We start from the raw sequence: 13,824 nt of genomic DNA, 5'->3' as shown, positions 1-13,824 counted from the left end.
AGTTGATTCTTTTAGATATTTGGCTTTTTTATATACCACACAAATTTAATATCATACGTTTAATCTCTCAATATTCAAGAATCACAATCTTACAAAATTTTTAAGATTTTTGACAAAATTAAGAAGGTTTGGAATTTGAGTTTAGTCTATTCCTTTATCAGTAAGAATAAGATATTTAATTATGCGTAATACCACTGTTAGATTTGATGAATAAAAAAATTACCAATGAATTAGACTGACTTTGGGGATTCACTTAATGGAGTCTTAATCATCCTACGCCAATGGTGCTTAGTAGTCCTAGTCAACTGCTAATTATAATAATTTTCAAATAGCCAAACCTATCACCGGTTAACAATAAATACCACCGATCCACTAACATTATACTTTTATGTTGATTAGTAGACCAAGTCAATCAATCTAGAAAGATGACACAGACCATTCAACGCAAACAAAAAATTCTGAGGAGCAAACGAAAAGAAACAAAACAATTCAGAAAGACCCAATATCTAATCAAATCTTACCCAATTAATATTATAGCTACAATTTTGCAGATAAGTTAATTATAATTAATTAACCCTAAGTTCCATCGCATATTATCAATGGCTACGGAAATATTTAAATTCCTACTCCTAATAATAATTCTACTACTCTTTCTGCTGCTTTTTACGTCAATTAAAACGGCAGAAACGATAACGATAAACGACATTGAAATTGAAAAGCATCCGAATTATATTTACAGATTTAAGTAATTCTCACACTAACCCGTTACTCATCATCTTCTTAAACTCCTCGAAATTAACGTTACCATCACCGTCTTGATCAACCTGACGAATCATTTTCGTACAATCGCTCAATTTACATTTCAGCCCCAATATCTTCATCACCGCGTGCAGTTCACTCGCTGAAATCAGTCCGTTTTTATCAATATCATACATATCAAACGCATCCTTCAGTTCTTTATTCCCGCCGGAAGGCGCATCGCCACCGCCACCGTCCAATCCGCCGCGTTGAATGAAGTCAACGAACTCGTCGAGATCAATGTAGCCGTCTCCGTCTTTGTCGAACTCTTGCATCATGCACTGTACGTCGTCGTTCGATAGTTTGGTTCCGAGTTCTCCTAGACTTTGTATTACTTCGTTACTTGAGATCCTTCCGTCGCCGTTTTTGTCAAATTTGTTGAATATTCTTCTTATTTCTTCCATTGAACCGACTAGACTATTATTAGCGTTTGGTTTTGCCATATTTTTACAGAGAAGAGAGTGAAACGGAAACTGAATTAGCGTTTTGGTTGTTATGTTCTGTTCGGGTAGAAATATATATAGAGAGGGAGAGTTCTGGTGGAGCTAAAACGCGGTTTTAACGCGCTGGTTGGTTTGTTTTCCTAAACCTGCCATTTGTTTACTTTTTACAGTGGGAATCATTTGGTGTAACCAGGCGCAGAGTTTATTTTTTTTTTGTTTGTGGGAGAATCTGAACCGTCTGATGTATGGGTTGGCGAAAGGAGGTGCCGATGGAGGGTATGACAAAAAGGTAAAATTATTTTTCAGTTTTGAATTTTTTAGTTTTGCTGTATTGAGTTCTTAAAATTTTGTTTTGTTCTATTAAATATTTATTAGTTTTGTCTTTTATTTTATTAAAAACTTAGTATGTTTATTTTATGAGAATTTAGTTTATTTTATTAAATATTTATATATTTATTTTTACCTTAAAACAAAAACAAAACGATAATAATTCAATAAAATAAATAAAAAATTTAAAAGGCTCAATTAGATAAAATCAAAAAGTTTAAGGGCTTAAAAACCATTTTGTCTAAAAAAAAAAAGATCTGAAAACTTTTGATAAAAGCATTTCCGTCTTTGTTCACGTGAACAGAAGTTTTGGCTACAGACGCGTGAAGTAAAAATTAGCTATGTGTAGAAATCAAGTCGCAATTAACACTTATTAAATGAATGTACCTATAATTTCGTTTTCCATCCACCTCTAGCAAACTAAACTTTAGGTGCAAAGTCCTTTACAAATTAATTTGGTGAACCAAACAAGCTTAAATCATTCATTTTCTGTTATAGATAACATATATTGAAATGGTAAATTAATTAGTAAATTTAATTTATTTTTATTTTTATTTTCATTTATCCCACGTGATAAATCATATCAATACTCAATAACGCACAAGTAAAATGGTAAAAGTCTTTTCTAATTTAACAAATAATTTGAAACTTGAGCATGCGGCTGCATTAAAACTCTTGAATGAATATTTTGCTATTTGTAAAGTTCTATTCAGAATACTCTAAATTAACTCTAAATATTTCAATAATTAGCAATAAAAAACACTTTTTTCTTTCATATTTTTTTTTTAAAAAAAGTTTAAACACGATAAGAAAAAGTTTGGATACTGAAATGGTAAATCTTGAAAGTTTAGATACTGATGATGTAAGTTTTCCTCAAAATAATTACTGAAGAAAAAAGAAAACAGTCTGTAGTAAATGAAGAGAAACAAGAAACAGATTAAGAGCATGATGATGGATGATGGATGATGGAAGGGACGTGATCTGTAAACGCGTGAGGGGTCGGGTGGAGTACTGCAATAGGCACGTTAAATTGCGCCGAAATAGGGCAACATCTTCCAGACAAGTTGCGTGTTATGAGAGGCAACTGCACTTTGCACGAAAGTGAGAGACCATGCAGCATCAGCACCACCACATTATTAACGGCCAATGGATTAAATAAATCCTCAAATTTGTAGCTCCAGACTGAATGAGTCCCGTTTTAATTGTTTTAGCAAATAAACCTATAATTTCTATTTAAAATTTAATAGATCCAATATTTTATTAAACTTGATGAAATTAATAATAACGGTGTTAATAATAATTTAATAAAATCGATGATAGTAGTGAAAAAGCAGCAACAATTATTAATTTTGGTGTTTTTAATAAAATAGAAAATTATTTTTAATATATCAATTAAGAGTTTAATTTTTAATATTAAAAATTAATATTTATTTAAATTTTATTAATTTAATTAATTTAAATAAGAAGTATAATAAACACTCTTATAATTCTTTCAAATTTAGATATATTTAGTCATTAAATATAAATTTTAAATTTATTTATTAAAGTAGTTGAATTTAGATTTATTTGACTCTATGCCCCAAATTTAAAGGATTATTTTTATTTCATTATTAACTCAACTCAACTCTTCTTTTTCTTTTATTTAATATTATTTCAAAACCTACGAACTTATATATATCCACTTAGGAATTATTTAGTTCGTAAAAAACTAAAAATTATAATAGAAAGAGTAATTTCTATTATTGACGTTTAATTTATGAAAAAGCACTCTAAAATTCAAAGAAAATTACTGGATCAATAGAAATCAACTATTTCTTTTTCTCTTAAGAAATGAGAAATTCATTCATATAAAAATCAAGTTAAGCAATTGTAATTAATCAAATAAGTGAAATAATAATTTGATATTTATATAAATATTATTTTTATATATATTTATTGCATACAATAGTTATAAAATAATAGTAATTATTATTATTTATAATTAATTATTATTAGTATAGGCGCCAACAGTAAATAAATTTCATTTTCATTCTATATTGAATCAAATTATATATAAACTATAATCATTTGCATTTTTATTACTCTTTATTTTAATTTTTATTCGCAATCTTGAACCGAACAGATTTATAAACAATAACAACAACAATAATAATAAGAAAAATAATAATAATAATAATAATAATAATGATAAGAACTTAAAATAATATCAACAGAAATGTAAACTGAAAAAATAAATTCAAAATTAGATGATAAGCTAAAAAGTATATTCCTTGTTTAAATGGTCCATTCGTATTTAAAAAATTAAAAAATAATATAAATATTAAGAACTTAATTTTAAAAAATATTTGCTAGTTGAAATACTTATTTTTGAATAGACCTCCATTTAGTCATATCTGGAGAAGTAAAAACATGAAGTAAAAGAAACAGCTTGAAAAGGACATGTCTTGTCTACTACTTTAATTACGGATTTGTCAATCCAAATCTAATTATCTATAAAGTACAAGTGAATAACGTCTTTGTGGGTTTTAATAGTTTTGGTAGTTTCAATCAATTTTTGGAATTTAGGTTTAGTCTTTGCAGAAAATTTAAGTAAACAAACAGAGCCTAAGAAAATAATTCAACAAGACTAGCTAGCAAGTAGAAAGCAATATAAGTATATAACCTGATCTTCAGGTGACTCGTCATAAATCCAATGGCTGATATTAACCTCAGAAATCTTGACGGTTGAGATTTCAAATGCACAGATATACCAATGCTCAGGTCAGAAGAAAAAAAAAAGGTATTCGATACGCTAATGCAACTGGAGAAGGAAAGCGTGTTTGGTTCGATAGAAAAGTTAAGGAGTAAATTAATAATCTTTTAGTTAGTTAGTTGGTTAGTTAAGATATAATAAAGGGGTAGTGAATTGCAAGGAAAGGAAAAGGGGTGGAAGAGAAGGAAAAAGAGTCTAGAAGTCGGCACCAAACAACAAAATTATGTACCCCATATGTATATTTGTAAGAATTTCTCTTTTTCTTTAATAGTTTTATAAGTATTTTTAACGTAATTTATTTATCTTTTTAGCATATATATATTTAAAGACTTTTACGAATAATAAAATATTTATTTAAAATTTTCAAAAAAATTATATATTTAAAATTTAAATTAATAATTTATTTATTTTTTATTATATTATATAGATATTATGATGAAGAAATGTCACAGGCTTTGAATACTCTCTTTTAATAGTCAAATGAACAGCAAGGAAATAAACAGAATGCTGCTTTCTTGGTCTCATGATGTTAGAGTACATGTCAATGTCTTGTCCTGCTTTCTTCTTTAAAAAAGGACAATCTGAAACTTGATTGTCCATGCATTCATACCAAGCGAATATTTCATTTTAAACCAGTATATAAACTTGACTCGTCAGACCTTTTTTGTACATTTCTTTTATTTATTGTCGGTTTAATTAAAAGAAAAGTTATCTTAGACTTGTTATCAAATTTAAGATATTATTTTTTTACTTTTAATAATACAGTTTACATAGCTAAATTTGCTAATTTAGTACAATTATAGTAAAAAAGAGAAACAATTGATAGCGTACTAGCTCATCAACCCAACAATCTCTCTTTCTATAGCAAATCCATTTTCCTTCTGATAGTTTATTTATATTCAACAAAAACACAAACATTCTACCAGGAATAAAAGAAGGAAATGTCATTAACATAAAAGGAATAAAACTCAAATTAGAAGCAAGCCAAGCTGCCCTAGCATGATCATAAAAATATATAAAAATAGGTGCTCAATAATTCCTCCCTTATTAAGACAAATAGAACATAACACAGAGTTCATTATCTTTCTAGTAAAGAGCTTAACAGTAGTATGTAAACAGTTCCTAACAACCCTCCATATGAATGTCTTAAACGTAAATTATATAATGTTGACATGGATGATTCACATTAATATAGAAAAAATAAATGTAATGCACTGTGTAAAGTTCTTGGAGCATATGACATAATCTAATCACAAAATAATAAACTTTAATATAAGTTGCAAGGTTAATTATTTATAATTGAAGTCTTGGCATATTATTCGGGATTTTTTTTAATAGAATAAATTAATAAGGGCATGTCTTGTGCATTTTTGAACTTGAATTCCATCTTGATTGAATCAAAAAGAATTATACTTATATTTTTCAATTCCATTATAAAACCCTTTTAATTTGTAATTTAATAATTAGTGTACTCCACTTAGTACCTATTTAATATTACAAATCAACTCTTTAGTTTTTATACAAGTTCAATTGCAAAAAAAATCAGTATAAAAGTTTTCACTATTGACCCTTCATATCTATTGAATCCAATGAATAACTCTATATAAGAATGTTGAAATCCGTTAAAAATATCATCATAAAATCCATAAAACGAATCAAAAGCTCCATATAGGAAAATTTTAAGAAATTTTAAAAGTAAATAAAATAAATAAATAGACCGAAAACGACTTGCATTTCTTAATTAATATGGCATAATATAGAAAGAAATGACCATTAAAAATATTTGATAAAAGGGTAAAAGGGCGAAAAGCTCATTTATTAATTTTAGTTAAATTTTTTATTATAACCTTGAATAATAAAATTATAATTATAAACATGCAAATAAGCTTCTTTGAACTATAAATCCTTTTAATAATAATCTTTATTTTCATATGTGAGATACTCATTTAATCAACAAAAATTGATATGGTATATTTACTCCATCAATACAAATCTAGCTCTACAAATTAACCTACCCATCACCATCTTGATCATTGAATGTATCTTTGTTGCAGAAATCAAACTATTCTTATTGTACATGTCAAAAACATCCTTAAGGTAATTGTGACCAATTCGTAGTGCTTGTAGAGGTTTAGCAAGCTCTTCAAGGTATTATTAGTCGAACCTCTTAAGATAATACCTTAACATCCAAGTCATTAAGGTTGTCTTTGACCTCATCAATAGAGATCTTTCCATCATTGTTTTTATCAAACTTGTCAAAAACATTTCTCATTTCAGCATAAGGGTTACTGCAAGTATTAATGTTTATTCTTCTTGCCATTATAGGGGAGTTTATATATATATATATATATATATATATATATATATATATATATGATTAGCCTAAATAGAGAAAGCGTAGGTGCAAGAACATGAACGACGAAAACCTCTGCCCTAGCAATAACCTTGAAAGATCCATGACGAGAGTAAAATTAGAGAGGATGAGGTAACCATGGATGATGATATGATTGTGGAGGAGACACCCATATCACCCATGACATGGATATGGCAGACAATTGTTCTAAATCCTATAAGGATAAGCTGCTTAACCAAGACACCATGATTCCTCTAACATCGGGTTATAGTATGGCAATGGAGGAAGGGGATATATTAGTAAAGATGGAACCTACTGGACCATCTGTTATGCTATCTGATAAGCTCAGAAACAAGGTTTTAAAACCATAGGAAAACTCGATGGTTGTTAAACTACTTGGAAACATATTGGCTTCACAATGTTGAACAACCATATTAAAACACTTTGGCAGATAAAGGGCTATTATAGAGTTATAGACCTTGAGAATAGGTTCTTTCTTATCCAGTTATCATAAAAGGATGATCTCGAGAGGGCTATGCTTGGAGGGCCTTGGATAGTAATAGGACATTACCTCATGATGGAACAATGGACTCCGTATTTTCATACTTCAACAGCAGATTTGAAGTCTGTGGTGGAATGGGTTTGGTTTCCAGGAATGCCAGTTCAATATTATCAAGAATCAATTCTTAGAGCAATATGGAACATGATTAGTTCTATAATTAAATTTGATATGAACACCTAGCTTGCCAGTAAGGGTAAGTTTGCATGGGTGACAATGGAATTGAACTTGTCCAAACCTCTAGTTTCTAAGTTTTAGATTGAGGGTGTCAGCCAATGGGTTTAGTATGAAAGGATGCCGCATGTGTGCTTCGAGTGTGGTCGAGTTGGCCATAGCTAGGTCAGTTGTCCTCATAAGAAACAGAAGAATAATGAAGCTCAAGGTATGGCAACGGATCAAAATAGAAGATCTAGTAATGAAGGGAGTTCAGAATATGATAAAGAGAGGTCGTCGGAATGCTGTCAACGACGGGCTGGGAATAAGAAAAGTAAAGAAAAGGAGTCGAGAAAGAATGAAGGAAAATTTTTGGGAGGATCCAGCTTAATATTTAAGGCCTTAATCTCGGAGGAAATTGAGGGCTCCTACGTTCCTGGGACTATGGAAAATCAAGTCATGGCGATATCACATCCTAAAGATCACGGAACGAGAAATAGAAAAGGAAAAGGGATAGTTAAAAATGCCATAAATGGTAGCTCTATTACGAGAATTGCTAAAAAGTCAAAAGCTAGTAGTTGCGGGGTTTTCAAGCTGGATAATCCTTTTGGGCCTTTACAAGTTAAGAATAATGATATGGGGAACCCATTTCGTACTAGACCATACTTTATTAGGCTCAAGATTAATGAAGCTAATGTGGATCCAGATAGCTTAATAATTCTTTTCAATTCTTTAAAGCCTCCATATTAAAGTAAAATAAGGGTGAAGAGCTCCAATAATCCAAAGCAGGCGAGGAAAGGCACTAGAGAAAATAAGCTAGGTCCCAAGATAATCATAGAGGAGTATGAAGTGAATGCTGAAGACATTCTCGACTATCCTCTTGTTGTGGTAAATGGTGTTATGGATGATGGTAGCCATGATGCTGTCCAAAATTGATTTTTTATAGTTCTTTTATTTATTTTTTCTTTTATGTTTATGTCTATCCTTTCATGGAATTGCCAAGGCACTGGCAGCAAACGGTTTAGAGTTTGTTTCAAAGATTTAGTTCACAAACATCAACCTTCTGTTTGTATTATTGTTGAACCTAAAATCAGTGAAGATTGGCTACTAATATTATTAAAATTTTTGGATTTTGCAACTCCTATAGGGAAGAAGCTAGAGGATTTTCTGGAGGTATTTGGCTTCTTTGGGATGAAGGGATAGTTCAAATTTCTATTTTGGAGTCCTATCACCAGTTCATTCATTTTAAATGGAGGATGCAAAGAAATCTTGGGGTGTGAATGGCCATTTATGGAAGTACTATTCCTACAATCTGAAACCATCTTTGGAGTGCTTTGAGGCGTATTCATGATACTATTGGTGAACCTTGGGATATTCTCGACGACTTTAATGCCTACCTTAGTATTAATGAAAAACTTGATGGTGCTAAGATAAGTCTTGCTAAATGCCGAGACTTCAAGTCTTGTGTTAATGATTGTCAACTTGTAGATTTGGGTTTTATTGGTAATCAGTTCACTTGGGTTCGAGGCAATATTAGAGAAAGACTTGATCGGGCTCTTTGTTCTATTGACTAGTGCGCTCATTTCCAAGAAGCAAGCGTCCATCATTTAACTATATCATATCACTGTCTGATTCTGCTCAAATTGGAAGGTAGCAATCCTCCTCATGTGTGTAATCAACCTTTCAAGTTCTAGGTAGCCTAGTTAACTCATAAAGACTTTAAGGATTTTGTTAAGAAGAGTTGGATTGAGGGGAGTAGTTTTGTGGACACTGCTATTGGTTTTATGGAGAAAGTGAGACACTAGAATAGGAACGTGTTTGATAATGTCTTTGCAAGGAAGGATAAAATTCTATTCATAATAGATGGGATTAATAGAATTCTCGTACATTGTTATTCTTCTCCTCAGAAGGAATTACTAGATAGGTTGGCTAAAGAATTTGAGGAGGTGTTGCTTAAGGAGGAAATGATTTAGTATCAAAGTTTAGACAAAAGTGGCTTCAACCCGGAGATCAGAATACACGTTATTTTCACACTTCCACAATTATCAAGAGAAAACATAATAAAGTCAAGACCATTCTAGATGATTCAGGATAGTGGGTCGATGACGTAGCTAAGATTAAAAGGTTTGTTGTAGAGTTCTATCAAAAGCTCTACACTAAGAGGACATGAATTATTTGCAATGATACCGGCCCGATGGTGTTATAAGCTTCAATAGGTCTATTGTTGAATGCCTTGGAATGCCTATCTCTATGGAGGAAGTAGAGAAAGCTATATTCAGTATAGGCCCGTACAAGGCCCCGGGCCTAGACATATTACAACCTATATTCTTTCATTCTCGATGGAGTATTATGGGCAGATCAGTTCTCCAAATGGTGAGAGATTTCTTTAATAATGGAATACTCGAGGATAGGATTAATGATACTCTCATGGTCCTAATTCCTAAGGTGCAAAATCCTCAGTCTCTCTCCTAGATGCGCCCTATAAGTCTCTACAATGTAGCATATAAGGCCATTACAAAGCTCTTTGTTAATAGAATAAAAGATACTCTACCAAGTTTGGTTGCTCAGACTCAAAAGTAGTTTCATGCCTGAAAGACAAATCTCTAATAATGTTATTATTCTGCAAGAGACTATAGCTTCTATGGTTTGGAATGGTGAGTTAACGCATAACTTCATCCCCACAAGAGGCATCTGACAAGGCGACTTTCCTTCTCCGTATTTGTTCGTCCTCTGCATGGAAAGACTTTCCTATCTCATTCATTTGGTAGTTCAAGAGTTTGTGGAAGCCGATTGTACTTGGTAAAGGAGGCCCACCATTGTCTCATTTATTATTTACCGATGACCTTATATTGTTTGGCGAAGCTTCTCTGGCCCAAGCAGATTCAATTAAGAAAGTTTTGGATTGCTTTTGTAATGCCTCGAGTCAACGCATTAGCAATGCGAAAACTCAAACTTTTTCTCCAAAAGAATGGATGAGTCTACTGCGAATGACATCTGTAGACATTTGGGCTTTGTCCAAACTCGGAACTTGGGTGATTATCTGGGCTCCAAAGTAATTCACGATCAAATTGGGAAGGAAACCTTTAAAGGAATCGTAGACAAAGTCAATGCAAAATTATATGGACGGAAGGCTCAAAACTTGCCTCTTGCAGGACGTGTTACTCATGTAAAATCAGCTTTACAGCCCTTCCCTATCTATCCTATGCTTATGGCTAAGTTCCCTATTTACACTTGTCAGGCCATTTATAAGTTAATTAGAAACTTTGTGCGGGATCTAATGCTAATAAGAGGGAGTTACACCTAGTAAACTGGGAAAAGATTTGTTCTCCTAAGTCAATATGAGGTCTTATATTATGAAAACCTATGGATATGAATAAGGTACTCCTTATGAAGCTGGAATGGTGTTTGTTTTCAAATTTTTGTCAGTAAGTACAATAACGGGCAACATCTTGGTAATTCTATTAAAGCTAAGGCTGGCTGCTCGAATATTTGGAGAGGTATTTGCCATGTGCAGTCCAATGTTATGGAAGGGGTGAGTTAGAGTGTGGATAATGGTCAGCTTATTCATTTTTAGGAAGACAATTGGTTGGAAGGTATAGGGCCTTTGAATACTCATGTAATTCAGAGCATTCCGATTGAGATGAGATTTGATCTTATTGGCGGTGTTTATTAAATCAGATGGTCAATGGAATTGGGACATATTTCAATCTCTATTACCAAATTATATGCGCCTAAGACTTACAGTAGTGATTCCTCCTCTGAAAGTGATGAAGAAGATATTGTTGTGTAGAACGCTAGCTCGAGCTCCTTCACCACGATTTCAGCATATGACCTGCTTCAAGGAGAGAATAATTCGCATGATGGTTCCTTATAGGATAAAGTCTAGAAATGGAAAGGGTCGTAGAGATTTAGGTCCTTTCTTTGGTTGCTTGCTCAGAATAAGTTGCCTACAAATGATCTTTGTTACAAAAGGAAAATTCTTCCATCTAATAGGTGCCCTAGGTGTGGGGAGCATGAGCAAACTTCTATCCATGCCATTCGAGATTGTTCCATTGCTCAACAAATATGAAGTTTGTTTATTCCTTAATATGAATAGGCTAAGTATTTTGAGCAGGAATTAAAAACTTGGCTTCACAACAATCTCGCTAGAAGTACTTCTATTTGCAATACTAGATTTAATTGGAATTTAGTGTTTGGTGTTACAGCTTGGCATTTGTGGTTATGGCGTAATCAGCTAGTATTTAATGAAGGAGGCACAAACCACATGGACCCAAGGCAAATGATTCTTGCTAGCTGTAAGGAAATTGAGCCACTAATTCAATGAATAATAGTCTGAGAAGTTAGGAAGTGAGAGAGACAAGCAGAGTAAGTTGGAGTCCTCCTAGTCAAGGTATAGTGAAGCTTAGTACAGATGGGGCGTGCAATTGAATTGGTCGTTGATCTTCTGCAGGAGGTGTGCTTAGAGATTGTAAAGGTGGTTGGTTAATGGGTTTCATGTATCCATTGGCAATTGTTCCCCCCTTGATGCAGAATTGTGGGGTGTGCTGATGGGGTTGGATATGGTATGGCAGAATGGTTTTAGGCATGCTACTCTCGAAATTGATTCATTACTGGGTGTAGGGTATATCTATGATAGTAGAGCTATTCATGGCTTAGCTAAAGAAATAATGAGAAGAATTCAAGAACTCATGTCAAGAGAATGGGAAGTGAGGTGCCAACATATCCATCGAGAAGCTAATGAATGTGCTCACTGGATGGCAAAGTCTGTCAAAGTCTTCCTGAGGCCACCGGAAGACCTTATTCACTTTTTAGGACATAATTATATTGAGTTTGGTAGCTAGTTTTTCTTTATTTTTTTTTGGCTCTGCGCGCACAAAAAAGAACAGTTATATTTCTATATTAAATTTTTTTCTTCCTTTATCCTAGAAAAGATAGTCTACTTTTAATTTATTCAATTTATATATGAATTAAGAAATGTAAAATTAAACTTTCTATAGTATCTTATTATCTTTCCTAAGTAGTATGCAATTTGAAATTTAAAGTTAGCTACAGTCTTTTTTTTGGAAACTTTTAAGAAATATTCTAAAATTAATAAAAGATATCAATTTTATTGTGTAATTGTTTTTCAAAAATATTGTTTTCTATTTTTTTATCAAATTTACAGTGTGATTGTTTTCTAGTTTTTTTTTTTTTTTTGTTTTACCAAAAAAGCCAATGAAAAACAAAAAAATAAACACTAAAATCGTAAATTTTAAAAACTGTATTTTTAATATTTTAACACAGTAAAATTAAAAAGATATCCTACATTTAATAAAAGATTTCCACTGTATAAAATAATACAGAAACGAAACAAACAAAAAAAAATCATTTGCAAAAATAGTTATCCACCCAATTATATGAAATCTTCAAAAATTGTGAACTTGAGTAACTTATTATCTTTTGAACACTTAAACTGTTCGATTAGACTAAAGGCCCAAAGTCCAAAACAATTACATAGCAAAGGGAAAAAACAGAAGGAAAGTCCCCTACTAAACCACAAGGGCTCAAGGCCCGAATAATAATAATAATAATAATAATAATAATAATAATAATAATAATAATAATAATAATAATAATAATAATAATTTAGAAATATTCTAAAATTAATTAAAAATATTATTTTGACTGTATAAATTTTTCAAAAAAAAATTGTTTGTTTGATTTAAAAAAAAAAATACAGTGTGATTGTTTTTTATTATTTTTAAATTTTTTCAACCAAAAGAAAAACCAGAACAACTAAAATTGTATGTTTGAGAAAAAAAATTAAAAAATTGTATTTTTAATGTTTTCATACGGTAAGAATAAAAGAAAATTTACATTATATTTTTGATAAAAAATAAAAAGATGAATATTTTTGTTATTTTTTCTAAGAAAAAAGGTTTAACATAAAGGGATGAAATCACATTAAATTGGGCATATAGCCCAACCGGACGGTGGCTATGATGCCTACACATTGGAAAATAACAATCTAGTCCCTAGAAAAGCCACATACCTCCAAAAACACTTTCGTCCTTCATAGAAACATGAGAGACCAGAAACCATGTGGTTTCTCTCCAGATAGGGGATTTAGAAGAACAAAAAAAAGTGTTTAGAAAAAAGTATCATTTTAGAGTAAAATTACAAAATTCAGATTGGGGTAGTTTTAAAACTAATTCTTATTTTAAAGTAGTTTTTGGCTATGTAGACACTGTTCGCTAGTTGAATTAGTAAATAAAAAAAAAAAAGTTATTCGCCAAATAAAAAGGATTGTCCACCAATGAAAGTGGTGGATAGAAAAAGAAAAAGGCTCGACCTGAAGGCTTTTTATGTGGTTATCTAATATTTATCTAATTTAAATTAATTTAGTTTTAATTAATTAAATACAATTTATTTATATAAATTTATTTTAATTTTCTCATAC

At 31.3% G+C, this 13,824-nt stretch overlaps 1 protein-coding gene across 1 annotated transcript; it reads right to left on the bottom strand.

Moving 5' to 3' along the window:
* Positions 1–507: 507 nt before the first annotated feature.
* LOC125370212 (probable calcium-binding protein CML23) lies at positions 508–1,301 on the bottom strand. Its single transcript, XM_048375119.1, has one exon. It carries the CDS (start codon positions 1,239–1,241, stop codon positions 753–755), a length of 489 nt encoding a protein of 162 aa, XP_048231076.1. The 5' UTR covers positions 1,242–1,301; the 3' UTR covers positions 508–752.
* Between the last annotated feature and the right edge of the window lie 12,523 nt (positions 1,302–13,824).

Source organism: Ricinus communis, chromosome 5 (genome assembly GCF_019578655.1).
Source record: "Ricinus communis isolate WT05 ecotype wild-type chromosome 5, ASM1957865v1, whole genome shotgun sequence".
NCBI classification, from domain to species: domain Eukaryota; kingdom Viridiplantae; phylum Streptophyta; class Magnoliopsida; order Malpighiales; family Euphorbiaceae; genus Ricinus; species Ricinus communis.
The sequence above is the reverse complement of the archived record's forward strand: the minus strand, read 5'-3'. Positions and strand labels throughout refer to the sequence as shown.